The sequence below is a fragment of the Monodelphis domestica genome, chromosome 1, assembly GCF_027887165.1.
Source record: "Monodelphis domestica isolate mMonDom1 chromosome 1, mMonDom1.pri, whole genome shotgun sequence".
Taxonomy (NCBI): Eukaryota; Metazoa; Chordata; class Mammalia; order Didelphimorphia; family Didelphidae; genus Monodelphis; species Monodelphis domestica.
This window is the reverse complement of record NC_077227.1, coordinates 135,669,870-135,687,189: the sequence shown is the minus strand read 5'-3', so window position 1 is coordinate 135,687,189 and position 17,320 is coordinate 135,669,870. Positions and strand designations below refer to the sequence as shown.

General features: G+C 34.5%; 1 protein-coding gene across 2 annotated transcripts in view; it reads right to left on the bottom strand.

Moving 5' to 3' along the window:
• Positions 1 to 17,320, bottom strand: part of MCTP2 (multiple C2 and transmembrane domain containing 2) — a 266,895-nt gene that overhangs the window by 194,588 nt on the left and 54,987 nt on the right. For both annotated transcript variants that reach the window (XM_001371894.3, XM_007479407.2), the window contains exon 2: positions 12,070 to 12,608. In XM_001371894.3, the coding sequence (XP_001371931.1) occupies positions 12,070 to 12,537 (468 nt within the window). In that variant the 5' untranslated portion in view covers positions 12,538 to 12,608. The remainder of the gene's footprint in view (positions 1 to 12,069; positions 12,609 to 17,320) is intronic.

Genomic DNA, 17,320 nt, shown 5'->3' with positions numbered 1-17,320 from the left:
TTTCATTAAAACAATGGCAGCACCTACTTAAGTGGTTATTAAAAATGAATAAACAGTTCTCCAAATAAGAATTAGAAACTATTAGAAAAAGGAAAGATTGGACTTGAGGTCAAGATGGCAGCTTAGAAGTAGCACATCCAGACCAACCCAGTTGAACATAATTCCATCAGGACTCCTCAGAGCCCACCTAGAGTGCAGGGACTCCCAAAAGGACAAGAACCTCGGGGCAGGCAAAGGCACTGGGGTACATTACGGACAGTGCTGTCCCAGGCTCAGAGCATGGAAGTAAGGCAGCAGAGAAGCAGCTGGAGAAAACTGAGAGCAGTAACACCTGAAATGCCGGCAGGCAGGGGAGGGAAGAATCTGGTCTTCCCGAGAAGACAGAGCAGCTACGAGGAACGGACAATTTGCCTGGGGCCAAAGCATTGATTGATCATTAGACCCATACACTGAGAGCCAGCCCTCCTCACTCAGATTTCTGACAGGAAAGGGGAAGAAAAACCATAGAGATGGCAAACAGTGCTCAGGGTCAGCCTCCCAACACCAAGAAAAGCAAGAAGAAGGGGATGACTTTGGGCACATTTTATGGAGTGAAAATACAAAATACAGAGGAAATAGAAGAGGAAACACAAATAACTGTTACAAAACCTTCCAAAAGAAATGGAAATTCTTCACAAGCTCTTGAAGAATTTAAATTATAAATTATCAAAAAGATGGAAGCCTTCTGGCAGGAAAAATGGGAAACAATGCAAAAGGAACTCAGCAATCTGAGAGACCAAAATATGCAAATGCAGAAACAACTCAAAGCCTCAAAAAACAGGTCAGACCAAACTGAAAAAGAAAACCAGGCTTTAAAAGTCAGAATCAGGCAACTGGAAGACAATGATCTTGCAAAAGAGCAAGAATTAGTAAAGCAAAGTCAAAAGACTAAAGAATTAGAAGATAACATAAAATATCTCACTGACAAGGTGACAGACCTGGAAAACAGATGAAGGAGAGACAATCTGAAAATCATTGGTCTACCAGAAAAACCAGAAATAAATAGTAATCTTGATATCATAATACATGATATCATCAAAGAAAACTTCCCAGAGATTCTAGAACAAGGGGACAAAATATGCATTGAAAGAGTTCACAGAACAGCCTCTACACTAAATCCCCAAAAGACAACTCCCAGTAATGTAATTGCGAAATTCAAAAGCTTCCAAGTAAAAGAAAAAATCTTAAAAGAAGACAGAAGACAATTTAGATATATGAATATATACATATGAATATAATGTATAGCTATCTGAATATGATATTCAGAAAAGCAAGATAGCTGGGTCTTCAACCAAGAATCAGCCATCCATCAAAACTGACTATATACTTCCAGGGGAAAGTATGGGCATTCAACAAAATACAAGACTTCCAAGTATTTGTAAAGAAAAGACCAGAGCTCTGTGGAAAATTTGACATCCAAACACAGAGAGCAAGAGAAACTTGAAAAAGGTAAATATGAATGAAAGGGAAAAGGAGAAAAATGTTATCTTTTTCTTTTATTCAAACTCCCTTCTATAAGGACTACATTTATATCAAATTATATATATTAATATGTGGGGAAAATGTAATGTGTAACTCTCAAAAATTCTATGCATCATTAGAGTAGTAAGAAGAATCAAGCATAGTGAAAGTTTGGGGCAGCCAGACAATATGGAGAAGGTGGGGAGGAAAGAGAAAGGGAGGGGGAATCGTTGATGGTACTAAGATATACTCTAAGAAATAGGAAAAAAAACTAAATAGAATAATCTTTGTCACACAAAGATACACATTGGAAGGGGAGGGGAAGAATTCTCCTATAAGAAGGAGAGGAAGAGTGTTTTTACTTAAACCTTCCTCTCAATGAAATCAAGTCTGAGAGGGAAGAGTATCTAGATCCATTGGGATCTTGAATTTTATCTTATCCAACAGGGTAAGGGAGAAGGAAAAACCAAGAGAGTTAAGGGGGGAGGGAACACAAAAAGAAAGGGAAGGAGAGAGGGGTGGGTAAGGGAACAAAAAGGGAGGGGCTAGAAAGGGAAACATATCAAGGGAGGGGAATAGGGAGACTGATTTAAAGTCAATCACTGGCTTAAAAGGTTATAGCTAAAGAAGTAAGGTCAGAATTAGGGGAGGATATAAAAATGCCAGGGAATCCACAAGTGACAATCTTAACTTTGAATGGGAATGGGATGAACTCATCCATAAAAAGTAGACGAATAGCAGGATGGATTAGAATCCAAAACCCTACCATATGTTGTCTTCAAGAAACACACATGGGGCTGGTAGATACTCACAAGGTCAGAATTAAAAGATGGAGTAAGACCTTTTGGGCCTCAACTGATAGAAAGAAGGCAGGAGTTGCAATCATGATATCTGACAAAGCCAAAGCACAAATGGACTGGATTAAAAAGGGATAGGGAAGGTAAATATATTTTGTTAAAAGGGACTATTGAGACAATGAGGAAATATCACTAATCAACATGTATGCACTAAATGGTATGGCACCCAAATTTCTAATGGAGAAACTAGGAGAATTGAAGGAGGAAATAGACAGTCAAACTATATTAGTGGCATATCTGAACCAACCACTATCAAATTTAGATAAATCAAATCAAAAAACAAATAAGAAAGAAGTAAAAGAAGTGAATGAAATCTAAGAAAAATTAGAGTTAATAAACATATGGAGAAAAATAGAGAGAAAAATGAATATACCTTCTTCTCAGCACCACATGGCACATTCAAAAAGATTAAATATGTACACTAGGTCACAGAAATATGGCATATAAATACAGAAAAGCAGAAATAATAAATGCAAACTTTTCAGATCATAAGGAAAAAAAAATAATGATCAGTAAGGGTACACAGAGAGCCAAATCAAAAATTAGTTGGAAATTAAATAATATGATACTCCAAACTCAATTAGAGAACAAATCATAGAAACAATTAATAATTTCATTGAGAAAAATGACAATGGTGAGACATCCTTTCAAACATTATGGGATGCAGCCAAAGCAGTTCTCAGAGGAAATTTTATTTTCCTGAATGCATATATTAACAAATTATGGAGGGTAGAGATCAATGAATTGGAAATGCAAATAAAATTGAAAGTGAAGAAATTAAAAACCCCCAGAAGAAAACCAAACTAGAAATACTAAAAACTACAGGAGAAATTAACAAAATCGAAAGTGATAGAACTATTGAACTAATAAATAAAACTAGAAGCTGGTACTTTGAGAAAACAAACAAAATAGACAAAGTACTGGTCAATCTAAATAAAAAAGGAAAGATGAAAAGCAAATTAACAGCATCAAAGATGAAAAGGGGGACATCACCTCCAATGAAGAGGAAATTAAGGCAATCATTAAAAACTACTTTGCCCAGTTCTACAGCAATAAATATACCAATCTAGGCAATATGGATGAATATTTACAAAAATATAAATTACCTAGACTAACAGAAGAAGAAATAAAATTCTTAAATAATCCCATATCAGAAAATGAAATTCAACATGTCATCAAAGAACTCCCTAAGAAAACATCTACAAGGCCTGATGGATTCACAAGTGTATTCTATCAAACATTCAAAGAATAGCTAATCCCAATATTATACAAACTTTTTGACATAATAAGCAAAGAGGGAATTCTACCAAATTCCTTTTATGACACAAACATGGTACTGATTCCAAAGCCAGGCAGGTCAAAAAAGGAGAAATAAAACCATAGACCAATCTCCCTAATGAATATAGACGCAAAAATCCTAAATAGGATATTAGCAAAAAGACTCCAGCAAGTGATCAGAAGGGTCATTCACTATGATCAAGTAGGATTTATACCAAGGATGCAGGGCTGGTTCAATATTAGGAAAACCATCCACATAATTGACCATATCAACAAGCAAACCAACAAAAATCACATGATTATTTCATTAGATGCAGGAAAAGCCTTTGATAAAATGCATCACCCATTCCTATTAAAAACACTAGAAAGTATAGGAATAGAAGGGTCTTTCCTAAAAATAATAAAAAGTATATATCTAAAACCATCAGCAAACATCATCTGCAATGGGGATATACTAGATGCATTCCCAATAAGATCAGGAGTGAAACAAGGATGCCCATTATCACCTCTATTATTTAACATTGTACTAGAAATATTGGCAGTAGCAATTAGAGAAGAAATATAAATTGAAGGCATTAAAATAGGCAATGAGGAGACCAAGTTATCACTCTTTGCGGATGATATGATGGTCTACTTAAAGAATCCTACAAAATCAACAAAAAAGCTAATCAAAATAATCAACAACTTTAGCAAAGTTTCAGGATACAAAATAAGCCCACATAAGTCATCAGCATTTCTATATATCTCCAACACATCTCAGCAGCAAGAATTATAAAGAGAAATCTCATTCAAAATCACCTTAGACAAAATAAAATACTTAGGAATCTATCTCTCAAGACAAACACAGGAACTATATGAACACAACTACAAAACACTCTCCACACAATTCAAACTAGACTTGAGCAATTGGAAAAACATTAACTGCTCATGGCTAGGATGAGCCAATATAATAAAAATGAACATCCTACCAAACTGATCTATCTATTTAGTGCCATACCCATTGAACTTCCAAAAAACTTTTTTACTTTATTAGAAAAAAAAAACATAACAAAGTTCATTTGGAAGGACAAAGGATCAAGGATATGTAGGGAAATAATGAAAAAAAAAAGTAAGGGGGCCTTGCAGTCCCGGATCTCAAACTATACTATAAAGCAGTGGTCATCAAAACGATTTGGTACCGAATAAGAGGCAGAAAGGACGATCAGTGGAATAGACTTGCTGTAAATGACCTCAGCAAGACAGTCTATGACAAACCCAAAGACCCCAGCTTTTGGGACCAAAGCCCACTATTTGACAAAAACTGCTGGGAAAACTGGAAGACAGTGAGGGAGAGACTAGGTCTGGATCAACAGCTCACACCCTACACCAAGATAAACTCAGAATGGGTAAATGACCTGAACATAAAGAAGGAAATTATAAGCAAATTAGGTGAACACTGGATAGTATACATGTCAGACCTGTTGGAAGGGAAAGACTTTAAAACCAAGCAAGACATAGAAAACTCACAAAATGTAAAATAAATAATTTTGATTACATCAAATTAAAAAGGCTTTATACAAACAAAACCAATGTAACCAAAATTAGAAGGGAAGCAACAAATTGGGAAACAATCTTCATAACAAAAACCTCTGACAAAGGTTTAATTACTCAAATTTATAAAGAGCTAAAGCAATTGTACAAAAAATCAAGCCATTCTCCAATTGATAAATGGGCAAGGGACATGAATAGGCAGTTTTCAGCCAAAGAAATCAGTACCATTAATAAGCACATGAAAAGTGTTCTAAATCTCTTTTAATCAGAGAGATGCAAATCAAAGCAACTCTGAGGTATCACCTCACACCCACACTCAGCAGACTGGCTAACATGACAGCAAAGGAAAGTAATGAATGCTGGGGTATGTGGCAACTTTGGGAAATTAATTCATTGTTGTTTGAGTTGTGAAATGATCCAACCATTCTGGATGGCAATTTGGAACTATGCCCAAAGGGTGATAAAAGACTGTCTGCCCTTTGATCCAGCCATAGCACTGCTGGATTTGTACCCCAAAGAGATAATAAGGAAAAAGACTTATACAAGAATATTCATAGCTGTTCTCTTTGTGGTGACAAAAATTGGAAAACGAGGGGATGCCCTTCAAATGGGGAATGGCTGAACAAACTATGGTATATGTTGGTGATGGAATACTATTGTGCTAAATGAAACAATAATGTGGAGGAATTCCATGGATACTGGAAGGACCTCCAGGAAGTGATGCAGACGGAAAGGAGCAGAGCCAGGAAAATATTGTACACAGAGACTGATACACTGTGGTACAATTGAAAGTAATGGACTTCTCCATTAGTCTCAATGCAATGTCCCAGAACAACCTGCAGGGACCAAGGAGAAAAAAACACTACCCACAAGCAGAGGACAAATGGTGGGAGTAAAAACAGGTAGGAAAGACAACAGCTTGATTACAGGGGTGAAAAGGATATGAATGAGGAGAGACTCTGAATGAACAACCTATTATGGAAACCAATAGCATGGAAATGGGCTTGAGTTGAGGAAGCATGTGATACCCAGAGGAATTGAGCATCGCCAATGGGAGGGGTGGGGAAGGGTGGAGAAAAAAAAATGATCTTTGTTTCTAATGAATAATGTTGGGAAATGACTAAATAAAATAAATGCTTAAAAATAGGAAAGATTGTTTCAAATTAATAATGAAAATACAAGAAATGACAGAACTTCATCTCATATATAGAAAATAAACAGAAATAACAGAAGATGACCAAAGTTAAGGTTAGAGGAGTTGTGAAAAGACAGGCACACTGACATATTGCTAAAAGTACAATGAATCTGGAATGCAAATTAGAATTATCAGTCATGCTTTAAAAAGAGACTAACATGTTTGTATTCTCTACCAGACATTCCACTATTAGACATAAAGAGGTAAATAGAAAGAATCTATCAATAATATAATATTTATGTGTGATAATACAATATCTGTGTGTGTGAGTAGTAAAGACCTGAGAGTGAAAATCCTAATAGATAAACCAGTACAATATAATGCAATATAATATTACTCTTCTGTATTATAAACTCCTTAAGGACACAAATTGTCTTTTGCCTCTTTTAGTATCTCCAGAATTTAAGACAACACATGGCACATTGCAAACAGTTTAATAAATATATATATTGATTGATTGAGAAATTCTAAGAAATGAAGATGATTAATATAAAGGAGTATTAGAAGACTTAAATGAATTGATGCAATGTGAAGTAAGCAGAACCAGAAAAACAATATAGATAGTAAATAAAGGACATATAATGGATAGAACAATAAAAAGAAAACTATCTAAAATAAATTATATGAAATTATAATGATAGAGCTTGACTGCAAGAAGAGAAGATTTAGGAATGTGTCTTGTTTCCTTTTTGCAGAGGTAGTGATTCTATGAGCATATATTGTTTTTTTAATATCTGATTTACCTGATATATTAGTTATAGAACCATAAAATCAGAACTGGAAGACTTATGAATCATCTAGTAAAATCTCTCATTTCAACTGAGGTTCAGAAAGGTTAAGAGATCTGTTCAAGGTCACATGGATATTAAGTAAAACTATTACTACTACTACTACTACTACTACTACTACTACTACTACTACTACTACTACTACTACTAGCTAGTCAGGTACTAAGCTTAGTACTCTTTTGAATCTTACCCTGAAGGATTAGCACTACTATTATCTCCATTTCATTTTAAGGAGACTGAAAAAAAGAGAGGTTCAGTATGTCCAGGGTCACACAGCCAGTTAAGTGTCTGAGATTGGATTTGAACTTGGGTTTTCCTGATTCCAGACCCAGCTCTCTAATCTACTGTGCCACCAGCTGCCTCAATCTAACAACCATTGTGAACTACAATCATTCACTCACTCATTCAATTTCATAAGCTAGAAAATCAAATGGTATCTTTGATTCCTCACTCCTTCTCATCTCTCATTATTTAGTCATCAAATTCTGTCCATTTATCCTTAGAATATATTACTCCTTTGCCCCTTCAGGAATTCCTATCAGCTCATACCTTGACTACTTTATAAGTCTATTTTTATCTCTGCTCCCTGACTCCTGCAAAAAAACACTGATTCTGATTTCATACATTTTCTATGCCTAGTTTTCATTGTGTTGTGATCTCTCTCACATTTGAAATGTTAATATTTACTATGTGACCTTCATCACCTACTTAACCTTCTGGATCTCATCTGTAAAGCTAAGGGAGTTAAACCCTATGTTCCATCCAGATATAAATCTATGATCCTCTTTTGAGTGATGATTATACTCCAGATGAGTATATGCATAGAAATTCCTATTTATAAAATCAGTACAAACACTTATCAGGGCTCTTTTTCTCATGTGTAGCAAAATAGTAGAAATAGTCTAAGATAGTGGCTCTCAATTTTTTTTAAATCTCTAGAACCCTTCACACTTTCAAAAGTTATGAGGACTCCAAATTATTTATGCAGAATATATGTGTATTTATGCATATATACACATATTGGATATTTATTATATTAGAAATTAAAACTGAAATATTTTGACATTAACTCATCAAAATAATAACAAATCCCTTATATTAATATAAATTATATATTATAATAAATACCATATTTTCTCCTCAAAATAGTGAGAGGACTAGTATTTTTTACATATCTTTTCAAAATTCTTTAATGGCTGAACTAATAGAAGACATCTGAACTCCCCTCTCTGCATCTACTTTTAATCTGTTATGATATATTGTTTTTATTGAGGTACACGAAGAAAATCTGGCCTTAAATATATTTTGTTGATGTTCAATTATTTTCTGTAATGTTCCATACTTTATGATCCAAGTTGCGATTTTCTTTGCGAAAATCCTGAAGTTATTTGATACATATATATATATATGTAGTTATAAAGTATTTTAATAGGTAAACAATACATTAATAATATTATGGAAATGATTTTGACCTGGTATAGCCTGCAAAAGAGTCTCAAGTATCTTCCCTGTGGTTCATGGAGCATACTTTTAAGTTTAAAGCCTGCTTGAGATACATTATCTATGTGATCTTGTGCAAGGAATTAAATCGCTGCCTGACTCAGTTTCCTCATATGTAAAGCACAATATAAATTCTAACTTTTATTATTCACCTCATCAGTATCTATACTTTCCATCTCTGTCTCAACTCCATATACAAATGATACTCTTGTAGTACCTCAGAAGAATAATAAGTTTGGAAGCAAGTATTTCATAGGTATATGCATATGTGTATATGCTTCATGGACGTGTTATAAAAAGTCAACTAAATTATATTCTCCTTAAAGTCAATGGACCATGTGCTTGGCAATTCACCTTATATTATATTGGTCTGTTCAATATATAGCTAAGAATTTTGTTGTGCTATGTTCCACAGGGTTACCAAGAGTCAGACAAGACTGAACAACAGCATTTATGAAGCAATTTAAAGTTTGCAAAGGACTTTAGAAATATTATCTCATTTTATCCTTAAAAAACTCTTGAGAAGTTGTTATTATATCCATTTTACATATGAGGAAAATGAGGCAGGCAAGGTAAACAATTTGCTCAGCCTTATACATCTAGTAAAGACTTAGACCAGATCTGAATTCATGTCTTCCTACCCCAACTGCACTGATTCATTGTACTACCTACCTGGAGATGAGAAACTGCATCTCTCTTTTTTGCAGAAGTGGGGCATGCTAGGACTAGAACACTACCTACTCTGACACCCTCAGTGATGTCTTCATTTTGCTGAATTTCCTTTTATCTCCTTTACTCTTTCTTATTCTTTGTCACAATTGATAGCTCACTGGTGTTGGAGAAAAGTAATTATTTGGAAATGAAAATGATGTAAAAACAGACAAAAGCAATCAAAATTAAACTATTTTTAAAAAAGAAGAATATTAAAGGAGGGAAATGAAGCCAAATCAAAAGTGATATGGTTGAAGAAAACAGAGGAAAAGCAAGCAAGAACTAAGAAAGGATATGAATATGATTTTCAGAGTTGAAGATCTTAGAGTTTCAGGAAAATGTAGTGACTTTTCTCAGTCAATACATGATTACCTTTGTAGCTAAAAATAATACACCTACCTTTCAAAAGGAGCAATTATTTAAAATATAGTTCCTCTATAGGATTCTCTTCTATTATTATTAAAGGTACTCCTCACTCAAACCATTACAATCAAATTACTCTCCCTGCTTCCAGTACCTCCCCTTTCCAATCAATTCTCCAACAATTTGCCCAAATATTCTGCTTAAAATAGCAGTCTGACTGCACAAGAAACTAAGGTGGCTCACTATTGTTTCTAGTGTGAATCTTGAAATTTCTCAGACTTGTGAATGTTAAAAAATTCCCCATTGGGGAATTTTTCATTGGGACAATTCCCTATTGGGACCATTCCCCATTTTAAACAGTGAAGCTACTTAGATCTATAACGTGAGAACTCTACTTAGATCAAAAATATAAGACCTCTACTCTACCTGTACTTAAGACTGCTTTACGGGAGAAAACTCCTTGCTAAACAATGAAAAGTACTTAAACCCATACTTAAGCCATGCCTATTTTTAGAATTAATACAAAAGGTTGATAAGTACCTATAAAGGTCAGGCAACTTGTGAATTTACAAGGAACAAAGAACTGGGAAACTTACTCAGAGCTTTCCTGGTGTGAATTACTCAAAAATCCACACCTTCTTAGGTGTGGACTAAGAATGGTCTGTCCTTTGAAAAACGTCTACTGTGATTGGTAGATATAAGAATTTAGGGGAGGTGACAAAGGAAAATTTCCCTTTATAAGGAAAGTTAATGCTGAAAAACAGGATCTCTGGAGCTCTCAAAAGACAGTGTCTAAGGAGGTTGTTGAGAGAAGGACAATCTCTAAGGAGGTCTCTCAAGGGAGGCTGACTCTGGCTGGAACTCTCTCTGGGGACACTCTGTCTCCCTGAATCCTCGCTTGAACAGATCTTATGGTGAGTGATTAAGGACTGACTGATCTTTTCTTTTAGGGCTTAGGCCTGGGTTGGCCAGGGCTGCCTGGGCCAGCCTATTATTTTCTCATTTATTTCCTTTTTCTCTCTCTCTCTCTTTCTTTGATTCCTCATTGTATTATTAATTAAATTCTCTATAAAACCCAGTTGACTTGGGAATATTCATAATTGGGAATATTTCCCTGGCGACCACCTTAAATATTGATTTAAAACAAGACACTGTAGTGAAAACATATTTCCTGTGGTCACAACTTACTCATCCACTCTTATATCTACTACAATTTAAGTCTTCCACTATTTAACTCACCACAGTTTACAACCTCAACCATTTTAACTCTTACAGTTTATGGCTCCCAGTCTTTTAAATATAACACCAGGATAAAATATAAACTCCTTTTCTAAGTATTTAAAGACAGTCCCAATTTGATAGAAAGCTACCTTTTCAAGGCTTACTACAGACAAGTTTCTCCTCCCACCACTGGTACATCAGGTTTTCCAAGCACAGCAACTTACTGTATACATTATTATATATCCTGCCCCACAGTTTTTTCACAAACATTCATCTCTCCTCTATCCCCTCAATCTTACCCAAGAATACTTTTCCTTCTTCCTCACCTCTACTTCATGGAATCTACAAATTTCTTCAAAGCTTAGTTCTGGTGTTGCTTGGGTATGATCTATCTAGTTCTCTGAGTATATGTGATATATCAGTAGTAAAGTAGTAATGGAGTAAAAAAAAATCACTACTAAAGCTAGGGATATATCTCTGGATCCTTCAGGTTAGAGACTGTTTCATTTTCACCTCTGTATCATCAGTGCTTAGCACAGTGTCTTTTCGATAGTTGGTGGAGTAGTAGATAAAGTGCCTAAAGTCAGAAAGATCACTTTAATGAGTTCAAATCTAGCCTCACACACTTACTAGTTGTGTAACCTTGAGTAAGTCACTTAATCCTTTTTTGCTTCAGTTTCCTCATATGTAAAATAAGCTGGAGAAGAAAACACCAAACCACTTCTATCTTTGCCAAGAAAACCCCAAATGGGATCACAAAGAGGCAGACATGACTAAAAATAACTGAAAAACAATAAAATGCTTAATAAATGCTTGTTAAATTGAATCAGAGAAAGGTAGATTTTAGACTTTCATGTTAGAAGTAAAACAATAAGAACAACAAAAATCCCTAAATATCAGGTATAGTTTTCAATTAACTAAACTATAGTGAGCAAAGGGTTTATATTTTTAAATGCCAGTTCCAAGATTCATGGAAATATTTAGTGATGTCAATATGCCATTAACAAAGTCAGCAAAATGTTGTTTTTCTAGCCTAATTCAACCACACATACCTTAAACATCAACAACAACTTTAGACTATATTTCACAGAAATAAAATCCCTTCCCTCCAAACCAATTCACATACCTCTGTCTCTTCAACTGTGTCACTGCCCAGGTTGGTCTTCTGAAGTTCCTCAAAGATCCCATCACTAGATGCTCTCCTCTCCTCCAAAACAGAGGTGTACATTTCTTCCGAGTCTGTTTCAGCTACGCTGTAATGGGCTACTTCCTCCTGGCTCCACTCTGAGTCTTCTTCAGAGTGTTTCAAGGAACTGCTGCTGCTCTTGAGAGACACCCCTGCAGTGGAAAGGCCATGAGGCACAGATGTGAATGAAGCTTGGTGTGCTGAATAAGGATGTTCATTTTGGGCTAAAGCCCCAGCCTCCAATATGTCAGGTACTGATAGACTCAGTCGTCTATCCAAACGACAACTTTCTCTTAAGTCCAGAGTTTTTTCTGAATTTTTCTTCACTCTCTTCTTGCTTAAGTTTAATAACAAAGGCCGTGTTCTCTGTTTCAATGAGCCCCAGACAGATGGTTTATCCAGATCCATCGCTGCATAAGTTGCTATGAAAAATCCTTTCTGGTAAGGAGTGTTTGTATTTTAAACAACTTCAACAAATCCTATAAAACATGATATGGGAAAATGGTAGTTAACTTTCTAAATAAGTTGGCTTTAGAGCAAAATGATACTTAAGGGAAAACACAATTTTTATTTCCCAACCTTCCACCAAAATAACTCAAGATTGAGAACAATTCATATTAGTAATTTTCCCCTCTGGGAAAAATGCAATTTTTTTTGGCTATGAGTTGAGGCAGTTAGATTTTATCACAATAGTACCAGATAAATAAAACCAACACACAAAGCACGGAACACAGTATCTAGACAACTATTTTCCTTCTTTTCCTCTCATGGGAAAGTATAATGATGGATTTTCCTAGGGATTATTTCTAAATGTTATAGATTAAAAACATTTCAACCACTTTTAGTAGTGTCATCAGAATAGACACCTTCCCATTCCTTATGCCAAAATATTAGGTAAAATTTATTCACCACTGATGTCCTTATTTTTTAGATCAATTGTCCACCCATCTCAGTAATACTTCTGTATTCAAAATTACCAACAAAAAAGTAAAATGATCAGGAAATCTTTTACAGAGATTGTATACCTTTAAGTCTGAGAGATGAACTTTTAAAACAAAAGTAAAGAGCTCAGATAGGAAAAGTAATCTAGATATCTAGGAAGCCAGATGAAGTAATGGATAAAGCACTGGTCCTGGAGGCAAGAAAATCTGAGTTCAAATACAGTCTCAGAAAATTTCTAGCTGTATGATCCTAAGGAATCCATTTAACCTCAGTTTTCTCAGTTTTCTCAAATGTAAGCTGAGGTTAATAATAGCAGAATTGACGGTATTAAAATTGGCAATGAGGAGACCAAGCTATCACTCTTTGTGGATGATATGATGTTCTACTTAAAGAATCCTTGAGAATCAACCAAAAAAGTAGTCGAAATGGTCAACAATTTTAGCAAAGTTGCAGGATACAAAATAAACTCACATAAGTCATCAGCATTTCTATATATCTCCAACCCATTTCAGCAGCAAGAATTAGAAAGAAAAATTCCATTTAAAATCACCATAAACAATATAAAATACTTAGGCATCTATGTGCTGAGACAAACACAGGAACTATATGAACACAACTACAAAACACTCTCCACACAATTCAAACTAGATCTAAACAATTGGAAAAACATTGATTGCTCATGGGTGGGACAAGCTAACATAATAAAAATGACAATCCTACCCAAATTAATCTACTTATTTAATGCCTTACCCATTGAACTACCAAAAAACTTTTACTGAAATAGGAAAAAAAAATAACAAAGTTCATTTGGAAGAACAAAAGATCAAGGATATCCAGGGAAATCATGAAAAAAATGCAAAGGAGGAGGACTTGCAGTACCAGATCTCAAAATATACTATAAAGCAGTGGTTATCAAAACAATTTGGTACTGGCTAAGAGACAGAAAGGAGGATCAGTGGAATAGACTTGGGGTAAATGACCTCAGCAAGACAGTCTTTGATAAACCCAAAGATCCCAGTTTTGGGGACCAAAACCCATTATTTGATAAAAACTGCTGGGAAAATTGGAAGACAGTATGGGAGAGATTAGGTTTGGATCAACATCTCACACCCTACACCAAGATAAATTCAGAATGGGTGAATGACCTGAATATAAAGAAGGAAAATATAAGCAAATTAGGTGAACACAGATTAGTATACTTTTCAGATCTTTGGGAAAGGAAAGACTTTAAAACCAAGAAAGAGCTAGAAAAAAAAATCACAAAATGTAAAATCAATAATTTTGATTACATCAAATTAAAAAGGTTTTATACAAACAAAACCAATGTAACCAAAATTGGAAGGGAAGCAACAAATTGGGAAACAATCTTCAGTATAAAAAATTCTGACAAAGGTCTAATTACTCAAATTTATAAAGAGCTAAACTAGTTGTACAAAAAATCAAGCCATTCTCCAATTGATAAATGGGCAAGGGACATGAATAGGCAATTTTTCAGTTAAAGAAATAAAAACTATTAACAAGCACATGAAAAAGTGTTCTAAATCTCTTATAATCAGAGAAATGCAAATCAAAACAACTCAGGTATCATCTCACACCTAGCAGATTGGCTAACATGACAGCAAAGGAAAGTAATGAATTCTGGAGGGGATGTGGCAAAGTTGCGGCATTAATTCATTGCTGTTGGAGTTGTGAATTGATCCAACCATTCTGGAGGGCAATTTGGAACTATGTCCAAAGGGTGATAAATGACTGTCTGCCCTTTGATACCGGCCATAGGACTGCTGGATTTGTACCCTGAAGAGATAATAAGGAAAAAGACTTATACAAGAATATTCATAGCTGCTCTCTTTGTAGTGGCAAAAATTGGAAAATGAGGGGATTTTCTTCAACTGGGGAATGGCTGAACAAATTGTGGTATATGTTGTTGATGGAATACTATTGTGCTCAAAGGAATAATAAAGTGGAGGAATTCCATGGAGACTAGAACAACCTCCAGGAACTGATTCAGAGTGAGAAGAGCAGAACCAGGAGAACATTGTACACAGACTGACACACTGTGGTCCAATTAAATGTAATGGACTTCTCCATTAGTGGCAATGCAATGACCCTGAACAACTTGGAGGAACCTACAAGGAAAACCACTTTCCACATCCAGAGGAAACACTGTGGGAATAAAAACACCAAAGAAAAGCAACTGCTTGAATACATGGGTCGAAGGGATATGGTTGGGGATGTAGACTCTAAATGAACATCCTAGTGTAAACAACAACATGGAAATCTGTTCTGATCAAGGATACAAGTAATACCCAATGAAATTGCACATTGGCTGTGGGAAGACTGGGTGGAGGGGAGGAAGGGAAATAATGTGATTATTTTAACCAAAAAATAATGTTCTAAATTAACTAAACTTATTCAAATGAAAAAATAAATAAATAAAATAAAATTATTTTCTCTTATGCTGAAATGTCAAAAAAAAATAATAGTATCTACCAATCAAGATCTTTGTGAGGATCAAATGACACACTTCACAAGGTCCCTGATAGATAGTAAGTGTTTAATAAATGCGTTTTTCCCCCTTCTTTCTAAACATTATTTAGACTCCATGATAGACAACCTACTCTAAGGTTTAACCTAATTGATTGGTGTCAGAATGAGAATTACCCTATTTAGCCAAGTATACCAATTGGATGACTACATCCACCAGGCCTTATTTTACCTTCACATTTCATCTAGCCATTCCCTGTTATTTGCCTGCCAATGATGCCAGGTTTTTCCAAACTGTATGTAAACCCTTTACAATTATATGCACTTTTATAATTAAAATTTTAAATTAAATGTATAATTATATAACTATAATACAGATAATTTATGATTAATTTATAATTATATATTATCTATTCCTATTATCTATTGTTATATATTATATAAAATATATATACATTTATAATTAAACTCCTGTTCCTGCTCCTAGTCACTGGGAAAAATCATCCACTCATCTTTGGAGCACCTATCCTAAGGCTTAGCCCAACTAATTGCAAACTTTCCTACTAAATTTACAACCTGAGTCCAGAACCAGGCCATGGTTCACCTTCATATCCATCTATATCATCTTTTATCATCTGATCATCCTCTCCTTACAATTTTCCATCTTTTATTTTGGACCTAGCAATCAATCAATAGTCCCATTTCTTCCAGAAAGGGCAAGTCAATTAACTGCCTAAAGCAATTCACCATCCTCCAGACTTCCCAGACCAAAACTCTCCTCTATTCAAATGTTGACTTTTTCTATTCAAATATAAGCTTTCTTTATACAGGAACACTTTTCTCTTTTTAAATCTGTGTCCCCACAGCATAGCACAGAACCTGGCAAGTAGTTGGGGTTTAATTCTTTTACATTCATTCTTTAGGAAATTTCCAAAGATATTAAGGTACATAGTTAAAGATGTACAAAGTTACAGAGAGTTTTCTTTTAAATTGTTCTCTACAAGACAGATATGGTTCTTCATTAATTTACTTTATATGTGATTCTAACTAGTCCAAAAGCAAGTGATAAAAAAAGAGCTACCTAATTAATCAAAATTTGAAAATTATTCTCTGTCGGAATATATATGTGCATGAGGTTTTCAAAATCTACATTTGTTTACCCCTGCAGACAAATAATGTTTTTCAAACAAAAAATTGATTTGACAATGATTTTTCTTTCTGAAAAATCTTTGTAACAGCACTTTTCCTTCTTACAAGTTGTACGTACATAAAATATAAAGAAAGTTTGATCATCATACTTTTAACAATCAGGCTAGATAAAGAAATGTCTTTTAAAGAAAAGCACATATTGAAAATACTGAAGTGTTCAGTCCAAATTATATATAAATCATAAATGAGGGTGAGAGAGGGAAAACTACCAACCCTACTTTTACAAAATATTTCACTCCTCATTAATGACATTTTTTTCTAAATTATTTTTCAAGTCACAGTTTCTGAGAAAGGTAATTACTAATATGTACATGAGCCAGATTCTTTGTTTTTAACTTATTGTTGACCTAACTTTTGGCATACATATTCTTCTTTCAGAGCAATTATTTAAATGAAATTCAAATGTAGAACAAAAAATTTGTCTTCACTCCTCCCAAAAGATACATGAAAATAAAATCGAGGAACTAGTTTTCTTTACCACAGGAAGCACAAGCTATTAAATTTACAGGTTAAAATATAACTACGCTCTAGAAAAGGATAACCTTCAACTCAGACA